This window comes from Loxodonta africana, chromosome 13, assembly GCF_030014295.1.
Source record: "Loxodonta africana isolate mLoxAfr1 chromosome 13, mLoxAfr1.hap2, whole genome shotgun sequence".
In the NCBI taxonomy this organism is placed as follows: Eukaryota; Metazoa; Chordata; class Mammalia; order Proboscidea; family Elephantidae; genus Loxodonta; species Loxodonta africana.
Window position 1 is genome coordinate 13,316,626 of NC_087354.1, and position 13,534 is coordinate 13,330,159.

The following is a 13,534-nucleotide window of genomic DNA, read 5'->3' on the forward strand; positions in this document are numbered from 1 at the left end:
GCACGCAGCAGGACCCCCAGCCTCCTGTTTACTGGTGTATTCCATGGAAGATTCTGTGCCTGTCTGAATCAGAGTTCAGAGAGGTTAAGCCACTCAGGTGAGGTCACTCAGCACTAGAACAGAATGCAGCCTGACTAACCCTGAAGGCAGGCTCTTGAGCCCCCACTACACAATAAAAACACCAGAAGGTTCTCCGTACCCCTCTCCACCCACCAAAAGGGAACGCAGCCATAAAGTACCTATGGGGTTTAAAACAGACAGTGACATGAAGTGCCCATCACTGTACCTCTCCATCTGGCATGTACTTAGTAGGGGGCTCCTTAAACAAGAGCCGGCTGTAATGAAGTCAGCTTTCCTGTGCCTGGGGTGGGGGTGGGGGCTGAGGTGAGGTTGTCCTCCCTGAGGGGCAGGCCAGCAGGAGGGGGTTCTCCCCTGCCCTGACTCGCCCACTGGGCTCAGGGGTGAGTATCAGCTGTAGGAGGCCAGAAGGGGCCCACGCCTGGCCACCCTGGGAGCAGCCGGTTCTAGCTGGAGGAGGGTGCTGTCGGGTTCAGTCCCCGGGGTCCCAGGTTCAGCCTCCACCTGCGGGACTTTTAAAGTCTCACAGTACCTTCTCTACAGGGTTTCTTATGAGGACGATCATTATAATTTCCTTAAATGCTGAGCCACAGGACGGAGTTTTCCACATATTTCAAACCACTTTCCTCTCACCTTTTCCCACTCTGTGGTTTATGTTTGGTCTCTGGATAAACACTTCACCCCAGGTCTGGGGCTCACAGGCCGTCACTCCCTCCCCTGTCCTCAAACTCCACTCCATCCCCCAGCACCTAGAACAGTATGGGGGTGGGGGACTGCATAATTTCCTTCATTCCCATCAGGCTCCTGGTCCCTTGTGAGTGTCCTTGGGTTTATTTAAACAGGTGTGGTGGAGAGTCCTGAGACCCCACTGGGACAGCGGCTCCCAGGTCTACTCGTTCTGGGTGGCAATCACAGCTGTCAGAAGAGAGGAATTGCCTCAGGAGCAGATACAGAAACTTTTAAAGGAAGAGAACTGGGGCTGGGCAGGTCAGTGTTTTGGCTGTGGGCACACACTAACATTTTCTGGTGATCTGTCCTGCCTGCTGCCAAGAGGTGGGGCTAGTTCTGGCTGTGTTCAGCTCCCTGGCCCTGTAAGAATCAGTTGGGGTACTGGGGACCTGGGAAAGCCATCATCTGAGCAATGACACTCGAGTGTCTGGGCATCGGCACTTTAGAAGCTCCCAATGACCAGTGCGGGCCAGGGTTTAGATCACCAACTCTTGAACAGGACGGTAAGGGGCAGAGTCACTTGTGGGGCCTTTCTAGACAACACAATCCCAGCCAGGAAGCCTTAAGTGGGTCCAAAGTCCCTAGCCCGCCCTCATCCTCAAGACAGCCATGAGGAGCAGCCTTTGGGATAACAGGGCAGGGAGTGTACTGGGAAGGTAGATATGCTGTCCAAAAATCAAGTTTAGCATTCTGTTATACATGGCACCTGGATCTCACACTAATAAAGCCAGGCTTTCCGAATAAGCAACTGAAAAAAGATAATGTCTGAAAAAAAAGGAATTTTAAAAAGATGCAGATTGAGCACTGGGAACATTTAGTGCTAGGCAACATCAAAAAGTGAATTTTTCTCTCATTTCATAATCTGATTTATATGCACAGGAACTTTCCAGAAACATCACCCTAGTTAGCCTCTGGGCACTTTAGATGGGGAAAAAACACTCAAGCGACTGAACAGAATGTCTGCGGAACCAGTTACAACACTCGTTCACTACCACGGCTGAGGGTTCACACATATGGGCTCTCTCAAAGTTCACAGCATGGCCCAGGATTTAAGACCGGGAGTTCCAGAGTTAAGACAGGGTTCAAATTCCAGTCTTGCCATCTACTAGCTGTGTCCTTGAGCAAGTTACTCAATCTCTCCTGCCCTCATGTTCCTCAGATATAACACAGGGACAAAGGTACCTCTTCATTATTTTGTGAGGCACTGAACCCAGTGCCTGGTACGTACTAAGGGCTTAACAGATATTTATTGTTAATAAAAATGTTAATGATATTCTATGGGTGTTAAGAGTTGTATAACTCCAAAAAGACAAACAACTCATCAAAAAAATGGACAAAAGACTTGAATAAACATTTCACTGAAGAGGATGTTCAAATGCCCAAATAAGCACATAAAAAGCTGCTAGACACCACCTCACCCCCATTGGAATGGCAATGATCAAAAACATGGAAAACAATAGGTGTTGACAAGGTTGTGGAAAAACTGGAACCCTCAGCCATTGCTGACGGGAACGCAAAATGGTACAGCCACTGTGGAAAACAGTTTGGCAGTTCCTCAAAACGTTGAACATAGAACCCAGCAATTCCCATCCTAAGTATACACCCAGAAGAAGTGAAGACAGGAAAGCAAAAGAAACTTATCCACCAATGTTCATCGCAGAACTTTTCACAGAGCCAAAAGGTGGAAACAACTGAAATATCCACCAACAGATGAATGGAAAAATAAAACGAAACATTACACAGCCATAAAGAGAAATGAGGTCCTGATGCGTGCCACAACATGGATGAACCTTGAAAACACCATGCTGAGTGAAACAAGTCCGTCTCAGAAGGACAAATACTGTGTGATCTCACTTATATGAAATAAGCGAAAATATAGAAACCAAAGATTATTAATGGTTACCAGAGGAGGAAGGGAGGCAGAAAGGGGAAGCTTTGGCTTAGGAGGCACTGAGGTTATGCTAGTGGTGGTGGGAAGATGCGGAAAAGGAAGGTGAGAACGGCTGCACAACTTGAACAGCGTAATCAACGCCACTGCATTGTACTCCCTTTACACTGGATCACTGCATGGAACCTGTAGAAGTTGTCGAGGCAGCATATGCAAAGGGAGTTTCCCTAGGGTGTGGCCTGCACCACCTTTTATCTTACAAGAGGTGAAAGGAAAGGGAAGCAAGCGAAGAGTTGGGGACCTCATACCACCAAGAAAGAGTGAGCAGACCGTGTCCTTTGGACCTGGGTCCCTGCGCAGAGAAGCACCTAGTCGGGGGAAGATTGATGAGAAGGCCGACAGAGAGAGAAAGCCTTCCCCTGGAGCTGACACCCTGAATTTGGACTTCTAGCCTCCTGTTGTTTACTGTGAAGAAATAAATTTCTCTTTGTTAAAGCCATCCACTTGTGGTATTTCTGTTATAGCAGCACTAGATGACCAAGACAAAGCTTAAGAGAAAAAAGGTGGAATACACAATTATATACACTGCATAAGTATCATAAAAGCTAAAACAAAAACCCTTAAGCACAGAAAAGCAGACTAGAAAAGAATATACCAAGATGTTAACTGTGCTTGTGTCTGGGCGATTTTTTTCCCTATGTCCTTCTTTTTTTTTTTTTTCTAATTTTCTTTATTAAACGTGTTATTTTTATAACAAGAAACCCAAATCAAACCCCCATTTAAAAAAAAAAAAAACTTTTTAACAAACATGAAGTGATGCCCTGATTCTTAAGATCTTTGAGCCCAGAATAAATTTTGTACCATGGCCCCTCAACTTTCACAATTTCAGTGAGAATCCTGAGATATGTTTTATGATGAAAACCGTTTGGTTGGAATCCCTCGTTCTTACAGAGGATGAGCAGACAGACTGTGCCCAGACAAGCATGGCCTGCCCCGCCCTTACCGTTATGGGTCTCCATGGTGCGCTCTGGATACATGGCTGACCCCTCCGGCCCCACACACCAGTACATGCTGGGCGGCTGCCGTGACATGCCAGCCATCAATCCTCAAGGTGACTGTTCAAAATCACTTTGTGCCGTCACTGTCGCCGCCGCTGCCGCCGCCCCCTATGGGGTGAGTTAAGGCGTGGACACACAGACTCATGGATGAGCAGAAAGCTTTGCTGTCCTGGTAGTAAAAAAAAAAAAACATAAAAATAGAAATTAATTGTTAAGCCTCTTCCTGTACCCGTGCAAACATTCATATTTATATTACTCATGGACATTCTCCTTTGCAACATTCTTCATGTCCCATGTGCGCAGCGAAGCCCCCAACAGCTGGGGCCGTGAAAGGACACCTCTTTTTCCACCTGACCTCACTGCTGGGTTCCGAGCATGTCTACTCAAGAAGAGCCATGAAGAAACCTCAAACAACTGTAAAACACCTACCAGTAAGGGACTCACTGTTTAATCAACAAATATTCATCGTCACTTGCCAGGCAGCCAGCCCTGGGTGAGGCACAGTGATTCCAAGACAACTAAATGAGGTCCCTATTCCCAAGGGGCTCACATTCCAGTTGGGGTGACGCAGACATACTTACAGCTGGTCACAGTACAAGGCTCTCCCTTTCCCCACAACTGACATTCCAAGACACCTAGAGGGGACATTCTAAACCCAAAGGGGCAGTCAGGCAACAACCCTAAACAGAAGGGTATGGAAGGGATCATTACTGGTGGTGCAAACAATTAAGCACTCGGTTACTAACTGAAAGGTTGGAAGTTGGAATCCACTCCAAGGCACCTCAGAAGAAAAGCCTGGTGATCTACTTCCGAAAGATTATATCCTTGAAAACCCTATGAAGCACTGTTCCACTCTGCATACATTGGGTCGCCAGGAGTCGGAGTCAACTCAATGGTAACTTTTTTGTTTGTTTGTTTTAGATGAAGTCAAGTCAGTTTGAGCTTCGGACATAAATAGACAGGAGCCCCAGAAAGTCCCCCCACTACCCTGGGTACATTTGGCCACGTCTAAAGGTTGGCAAGGGAAACCCTGGTGGCATAGTGGTTAAGTGCTACGGCTGCTAACCAAAGGGTCGGCAGGTCGAATCTGCCAGGCGCTCCTTGGAAACCCTACGGGACAGTTCTAGTCTGTCCTATAGGGTTACTATGAGTCGGAATTGACTTGACAGCAACGGGAGAGACACTTTTGGTTGTCACAACTAGAAGCGAGAAGGGGGTGCTATAGGCATCTAGTAGGCAGAGGCCAGAGATGCTATTAAACATCCTATAATGCACAGGGCAGCAAAGAATGGTTCAATGTCAACATTTCCAAGGCTGAAAAACCTGAGTTTGATTAAGACTAACCAAGTAAGGCTAAGGAGATTGTGATGAGGACGGCTGAGTCAAGGCACTGTTCTTCCACGCTGGGCTCCCACTGAACATGGAGGGCTCCCTGAGGTGAGTGTTCATCCTGCTATGTGATGAAAGACCTAGGCCCAGCTAAGGCCTGGCATGGGGTCAACTGGATGACAGAAAGAGTATTACCATATGGAATGCGTGGGTTTCCGTAAGTCTTCGTATAGGGTCTATACTGTCCGCAAAGTACAAGATATTTAGAAACCCTTGTCCGTATTCTGAGACAGACTGCTTAAAATGGGTGGTGATATCTCAGCCATATAATAAGGGCCATATAGATGATTCCTAAATACACGGAGTCCCTGAGTGGTGCAAATGGTTACTTGCGCTTTGCCGCTAACTGAAAGGTTGGAAATTCAAGTCCGCAGGAATACCTGGCAATCTAATTCTGAAGAATCAGCCATTGAAAACCCTATGGAGCACAGTTTTACTCTGATGCACGTGGGGTTGCCACCAGTCGGAAATGACTCAACGGGAAACTTTTTTTTTTTACTTTTTTAAGATAACATATAAAGGAAAAAGCAGGATCTGGGTGTCACAGGCTTGGATTATCTCTGTCACATGGTGGCAGAGTGACCTCGAGCTGGAAATGATGTATGTTTTTGTTTCCTCATCTGTAAAAAACAGACATACCTCCCCTCGCCCAGTGACCTCACACGGTTTTTGTGAGAATTCAGCAAAGGTAAAGCTCCCGTGGTCATCTTCTACCAGAGGGCTAGGAGTGGTACTACCTGCAATAACTCTGTGAGGGCAGGAGGTGAGCACAGTCTCCCACCTGTCTCTGGTTCACAAGCTGGTAATACAATTACCTATCTCCCGGGCGCCCTGTCTCAGGGTCCTAGCAGGTGCCCTGAACAGTGTGGGCACTGAATAGGCACAGAACAAGGCTACCAGAGCTCTGGGCTTGCTCATTTAAAGGCCTGGAAATAGGGCACTGGCCCAGCTGTCTGGCCCCTAGGACTACCTGCACTGATGAAGCTCCCATTAAGCCAGGGGAAAGCAGGGTTGGAGAGCCCTGCACCAGAGGCCTGCTCACTATGATTGGCACCTTTCCCAACCAAAGAGGAAAAGGTCTATAGAAGACGTGGGTGGGAAACACTGCATTTGAAGTCTGGGAGCCTGAAGATTCTATGCCGGACAGGAAATATGGTCAATCTGGCCAAAATTTAGGATAATGGTTAAAACCTTATAAATTGCAAAGCCTGGTTAGGAAAATTACCTAGAGACTGGGACCAGAGAAAGAAACCAGGCAGAATCTCCATTTTAAAATAATGGCTCCACAAAGGAGAATGAAGAACACCAAAGACACAAGGTAAGTATGAGCCCAAGAGTCCAAATGGATCACATAAATCAAAGACTACACCAGCCCAAGACCAGAAAAACTAGATGGTGTCTGGCTACAACCAATGACTGCCATGACAGGGAGCACAACAGAGAATCCCTGAAGGAACAGGAGAACAGAGGGATGCAGACCCCAAATTCTCATTAAAAAAACCAGACTTAATGGTCTGACTGAGACTAGAGGAACCCTGGAGATCATGGTCCCCAGACCATCTGTTAGCCCAAGACAGAACTATTCCCAAAGCCAACTCTTCAGACAGGGATCAGACCGGACTATGGGATAGAAAATGATGCTGGTGAGGAGTGGGATTCTTGGGTCAAGTAGACACATGAGACTACATGTGCAGCTCCTGTCTGGAGGGGAGATGGAGGGCAGAGGCAGACAAAAGCTGCCTGAATGGACACAGAAATACAGGGCAGAGGTGCCGTCTCATTAGGGGGAGAGCAACTAGGAGTATATCTCAAGATGTATGTTTTGTATGCGACTGACTAGATTTGTAAACTTTCACTTAAAGCACAATAAAAACATAAAAAGAAAAAAAAAAGTAAAAATAATGGCTCCAAGCCATACCGAGAAGCATAGTTGCTCTTTGCTTCCAAACAATCTCTAAAACAGCTACTAAGATAACCAACCCAAAACCCCATGCCGTCGAGTCGGTTCCGACTCACAGCGACCCTATAGGACAGAGCAGAACTGCCCCACAGGGTTTCCAAGGCTGTAACTTCCCAGAAGGAGCCTCGGTGCCATAGTGGTTAAAGCACTCGGCTCCTAGCCAAGAGGTCAGTGGTTCAAACCACCAGCTTCTCCAAGGGAGGAAGATGTGGCATCTGCTTCCATAAAGTGTACAGCCTTGGACACCCCATGGGACAGCTCTACTCTGTCCTATACAGTCGCTGTGAGTCAGAATCAACTCGACGGCAACGGGTTTGAGTTTTTTGGGGTAATCTTTACGGAAGAAGACTGTCACATCTTTCTCCCTAGGAGCCACTGGGGAGTTCAAACCCCCAACCTTTCAGTTAGCAGCTGAGCGCTTAATCACTGCACTACCAGGGCTCCTTTATTACCACATAATGGTTTTAAATTAAAAAAAAAAGTAAAAATCTTAAAAAAATATTTTTGGCTAACCTTCACCCAGCACATTTGTTCCTCTTTTCATTTTCAGTTTCCTTTTGAAAATCACTTTACCGATGGAGGATTTTGCCACTGGAGCAGTTTTTAAACTGTAATTTGTATTTTGGCTTACATTCAAAGGCAGACGTTTTAAGATGAGGTAACACAAGTTTTGCTCAGTCTTTGCCCTCAAGCTGATCTTTGTTTCCTTCTGCTGCTTCTTTCGGGTTCAGACCTAAGCAATAAATCCTGGTGGCAAATAATACTTTTTCTTTTTGTTACAGTATATACATCTTAAAGAGGGCTTCAGGCGCTTTTCAGAAATCATAATTGTTTTAATGTTTTTTTTTTTTTTAAACCTCACCAATTTCCTTTTGCTAATTCCTTATACTTGCACTATTGAATAAACCTAAATACTTGGTGAAAAAGAAAAAAAGGAACCTACGATTCATTCTACAAATAGTTAGTAACCCTTCTCTGTGAGGAGTCGACTTCATGAGTTCTCGAAACTTACAGTTAATGTAAAGGGAAGACAGTGAAATAAAACCCAGTTGCTGTGGATTTGACCCTGACTCATGGCGACCCCAGGTGTGTCAGAGTGGAACTGTGCTCACAGGGTCCTCAATGGCTGACTTTTCACAAGGGGATGGCCAGGCCTTTCTTCTGAGGCACCTCTGGGTGGACTCAAACTGCAAACCTTTAGGTTGGTAGCTGAGCGCTTACTATTTGGGCCACTCAGGGACTTTACCAAAGAGTGGGAAGACACTGGCAAATGAAGTATATTCGAAATGTTCCTGTAGTCTAGCTTCTTTTTGAATTGATAGTAGTAGGCTGGTCAAGAAGGCTGGTCTATGGTTCTAGGATCCCTTTACCAATATTGGTCTGCCTGCAAAATGTATCTGACAGGTTTGTGAACATCAAAATAACCATGGATCTGCAGGCTGGAGGAGCATATAGCTCTCGATCCCAAATGAGCACCCAAGGATTTGACCACAGAGGCACTTCTTGAGTCCCAAACCACCAGTTAGTGAAGGCTGGTGTCATTCACCATTTCCACCACCCATCTGTCAGTTTGTCTGTGGTGACCTGCATGTTGTTACGACGCTAGAAGCTATGCCACCAGTATTTCAAATACCAGCATGGCCACTCATCGTAGACACATTTCAGCAGTACTTCCAGACTAAGACCGACTAGGAAGAAAGGCCTGGATATCTATTTCTAAAAATTAGCCAATGAAGTTGCTGGAAGGTGAGCTCCCTAGGTTCAAAGAGACTCAAAATACACATTGGCTGCAACCACGGACTCAATACCAACGATCACGAAGATGGTGTAGGGCAGGGCCACGTTTCGTTCTGTTGTACATGGGGTTGCCGTGAGTCGGAGCTGTCTCTGGGGCAACGAATAACAACAACAACATTAACCATCTGGTCACTCCCCAGTATGCACTGGGCATCTCCTACGCCAAGAACAGTCCTGGGAGCTGGGGACACGGTGGTTTGCAAGACAGACATGGTCTCTGACCTCAGGAGCCCGCTAATTAAAGAAGAAATTGAAGAGATAAAGAAGGTATACGCAGATAGTGGTGGGCATAAGAACACAGAGATGGGATGGAAGAGAGACTGAGGAGGGGTGTAGAGGGTGGCCGGGGAAGGCCTTCTAAGGCCTCCTGAGGTGTCAGCCACGTGAAGTCAGGGAACAGCAACGCCCATGCCTCATGCTGGCAAACAAGCGCCACCAGGGTGGACGGGGCGGCAGAGGTTCGGGGGATAACATTGATGGCAGTGGCCGGAGCACACAGTGGGGGAGCGGTGAGAGGAAGGAGTTCCTCTGGATTTCACACCAATCACAAGAAGAAGGCGCTACAGGGTTCCATGCACATAGTGACATGATCAGATGTAGCTATCACGGAAATCACTCAAGAATCTTACAAGAGATCCTGACACCTTGGACTAGAGTGGAGGGTGTGTGAGAAAGAAGCGGATAGACCCAGGACACACTTTGGAGGTAGACCCAGCAGGACTTGCTAACGGAAGAATCCCGGGGACAAGGGAATGGGATGTTCCCAGGGTTAATTCCTAGGCTTCCCTCTGAGCAACTGAGCTATGGGGCCTTCCCCAGGAGATGGAAAGGTTTGGCTCATCCCAAGACCTGTTTTAGGGACATATTAAGTGTGGGGTTTGTATGTTATCAACTCAGTAATTTTTTTTTTTTGTTCTAGGACATAAGCAAAGATAATGAAAATAATATAATGAAGCCTTTAACTTTAACATTTTCCAAAATCATGCATATTCTAGTTGTCTCTTTAGGATCCTCATACTTTGATACCAACAAGAGTCCTCGTGGCACAATAGTTAAGTGCTTGGCTGCTAACCTGCTAACCGAGAGATTAGCAGTTCGAACACACCCATATGCTCCAGGAAAAAAAGGACCTGGTCGTCTGCGTTCATAAAGATTACAGCCTAGAAAATCCTATGGGCAGTTCTACTTGGTCACATGGGTTGCTAGGAGTTGAAATCAACTAGATGACATCTACTGACAGCATTAACTTTGATACCATGTGAGTGGGAAACTCTAAAAATCGTCTAATCGTTTGGTGAGGGGCTGGCTAAGAACGTAGCTCCACGCTCCTGATTTCTCCACCTCTCAGACCCCTGCAGGCGCCACACTTTGAAAGTTTGTGGGAGAAAACCTTGGTGTGGGCCTCACTAGGCTAAGGGGTAGGTTTGGCTGACCACCTATCTTTCATCTTCTCCATCATCATCTCTCTCCAACCCCCAGCACCCTCCCTAACACCTGCACCCCCGGGTCACACTCACCTCGCCGACCCCAGCACGCTTGGGGAGGTTGCCCAAGCCCACAGAGAAAGCGGATTTAATCGGTATCTGGTCAGAGACGCAACCCTTGGGCGAGAAGAATGCCCCCGACTTTGTGGTGGGTGAAGGCGCGCTGAGCCACCCCGCATCACTGAGGCCGCGGCTAGGAAGAGAGAGTCCTGGGACAGCCCCTTCCCTGCGCACACGCCCTCACAAGCACACGCGCGCGCACACACAAATTCCCCGCTCCAAGCTGTAGAAGGTTTCCTTCAAAGGCAGAGGAAATGTGGATACACCCTGGCGCAATTTCCTACTTTTGTTTCTTGCCGCTGCTCCGTCCGCCCTGGCGCTGTCCGGTGCAGGGCTTCGCACACTCCCACCCCGAGGGCTGGCTTGGGTCCGCGCGCACTGGAGGCCGCGGGGCCGAGAGATGGGGGTTCGCCCGCGCCTCCGTGTCCCGCTCCCCGACCACGATGCCGCCTGGGTCGCAGGGCCGGGCTGCGGGGCCAGGGGCACAGAAGCAGGCAGAGGCCCGAGCACGGGCCAGGGCGAGTGGGAGCCGGCTCTCGGGTCCCCGCCGGGCTGCAGGAGGCGGCTAGGTCCCTGGGCGGGCGGCGGCGCGGGCCCGGGCAGTGCTTACCTGCGGCGGCAGCGGCCGGCGGAGAGGAGGGACGCGGTCGTTCCGGACGCGGGGCTGGGGCGCCCGGGGCAGCCAGGAGGAGACTAGGGGGCCTGGGCCTGGAGGTCCGACCGCCTCCAGCCCCCGCGCCTCGGCCGCGCCGGGACCAGACGCACTTCCTCAATCCTGCGGAGGGCGCTGGGGCGGGCGGCGGGAGGGCGGGCCGGCGGGCGGGCGTCGGCGGCGCAAAGGGCGCGCAGGGAGAGGGTGCCGCGCGCCCAGGGTCTGGGCGCTGCTGGCTCTCACGGTGTGGGGACGAGGCGCCCCGGGGTGCCCCGCCTCAGTTTCCCTAGTCGTTAAACCTAGGTGGCCAAATTTCTTACTCCCTGCCCCGGGAAGGTGACAGGCTCCGGGGAGCCTTCTAGGGTGGAGTCCTCCTCCGAGTCCGCCGGTGCACGCGGGAAGGCGAAGAGAAAATTAGTTCTCGGCTTCACCCAGCTTGCCCTGTCCCTCTACTCTGCTCTGCACCCAAATCGGCGAATTAACTCTAACTTGCGTGTTGGCCATATTCTCTGGCAGTAAATATGAAAAATACGGAAATTCCCTTGTGTACATCCCTTCTACAGGGCAAAGATGAGTATTTTGTAAGCTTTAATATTTTGCAAACTGCTCCTCTCCTACATGAATTTAACTGATTTAATTACGGATGTATGCAAACACGCAACTATTTGATGGATCGTTTTTAATGGCTTATTTTGTTTGTAGGTAAAACGTGGTGGAATAACGACAACTTTCTTTCAACCTAACGTAAGGATGCCCGTCACACCACTGAGGCTCACACGCCAACGCAGGCTTCAGATCAGGCTCTGCGTGTTCACTGAGGGCGGAGAAGCCCGCTCGGAAAAACCTATCAATGGACGCCCTGTAAGGGCCAGCCCCATAGGCTCCTCTCATGTAATGTAATGATGGGAACATTCCCAGGATTTAGCGCAAAGCGCAACGATAAACGGCTACGACCCTCGCTGCCATTTCACAGAAACCGGAGCAGCCATAGGGCCCTGGCTCGACGTGACGGACACCCCGCGTAGTGGTCCCTTATAGCGGCTGGTGGGGGCCCCTGGTTGGCGAGGGAACCACTGGTCAGCTTTGCTCTGCTCTCCGGAGACTGCCTTCAGAACTGACGGCCACGCGGCGCCTTTTCAGTTTTGCAATTCTATCCCCACCACTGGGGTCTTAGTATCATATGCTAGGTCATCAGTATGACTGCCACCGAAAAGTCCCTAATAATTTGCAGGACTTGGCGTGCGCTGTGCTGAGTGAGCCCGGCGTAGGCGGGGAGGCGCCTCCCCGGCGAGGCCCCGCCACCTAGCGACGCAGTGATGAAGCGCACGATCCTAGTTGGTGACCCTGGAGCGGACTGGACCAACACCCCCCTCCCCCAAAAAAAAACCAGGGGAGGATTATTTCACATTTTTTCACCACATCAAAGATTCTGCTTCCAGGTATGGCTGGCATCTGTCCCTCTTTCAACCCCATAGCACCTTCCCACAGAATCAAAACCTCTTTTCAAATTTACAGTCCCTGACAGGGTCGGATGACCCAGTAAGCAAGGTAAGCACCAGTTTACTTGTGTTTACTTACTAATCTGTAGTGAACAATCAAAGATATGGTGAAACCCATGAGAAATTGTTCACTACAGATGGTCTGGTAAGAAAGATAAATACTGTGCTTACCTTGCCTATTAGGTAATCCACCCTGCCAACACCTGCAGGGTCCACTCAACTTCCCTCTTAAATGAGCTTGGAGACAGGCTAAAAAATGGTCCCAACATGAAAAGCAGCTGACATTTGACACTCAGATATCCTATTTTGAGCTAGTTATATCCGGGCATTCAACTCAACTCTATGCATTAGGCATGAGTCATAGGTTCCCATAGAAGGCTATTACAGGTCAGTTAAGATTCCTTTTGGCTTCTTCTTGGATCCCACTGGCCCGTGTCCTCTAGCTTGTACTCAGCATCCTACCCAGATTTTCAGCACCTCAGAATGGAATGGCCCGCCTAAGGTGGGTCAGCCGGAAGCTGCCTCCAGAAACTTCGGTTTCTGCCTTCTGAAGGCACAGTGGCAGGCTGTTCCCTCCATGTCTTCTAGCTATGTTTCTTCAGTGTGGTACTCAGTTTCCTCAGATGTTTCTCCATGGATGCTTTTAAAAAAATGTCCCTCACTGTCCCGGTCACCTTCAAACTCAAGTTAGCCATATGGGTAAGAGCAAGGACATTCAAAAGGCTTCAGATACCATCAGGAGGAGCAAGGGTACGCCAAAGGGGCCACTGTTAGAGAACGTGCCTCCCCCTCACTCATCCCACAGGCACACAAGTGCACACACATGCACCATGGCCCACCTATTGTCCCCAGGATGGTTCTCTTCAGGGAGCAATACACTGGTAAACCAAAATGAAATAAAATGTCATTTTACCATAATTTTCTGCTCACACCTGGATTG

General features: G+C 48.9%; 1 protein-coding gene across 4 annotated transcripts in view; it reads right to left on the reverse strand.

Moving 5' to 3' along the window:
* LRRK1 (leucine rich repeat kinase 1) overlaps positions 1 to 11,186 on the reverse strand; it is a 161,037-nt gene extending 149,851 nt beyond the window's left edge. Inside the window, exons 1-2 of one of the 4 annotated variants that reach the window (XM_010593871.3) lie at positions 11,054 to 11,186; positions 3,699 to 3,922 (exon numbers count right to left, since the gene is read on the reverse strand). In XM_010593871.3, coding sequence (XP_010592173.1) covers positions 3,699 to 3,795 — 97 coding nt within the window. In that variant the 5' untranslated portion in view covers positions 3,796 to 3,922; positions 11,054 to 11,186. Of the gene's footprint in view, positions 1 to 3,698; positions 3,923 to 10,416; positions 10,700 to 10,727; positions 10,828 to 11,053 lie in introns of those variants that run through there. The other 3 variants (XM_064296241.1, XM_023553070.2, XM_064296242.1) reach the window with 3 other exon arrangements.
* Between the last annotated feature and the right edge of the window lie 2,348 nt (positions 11,187 to 13,534).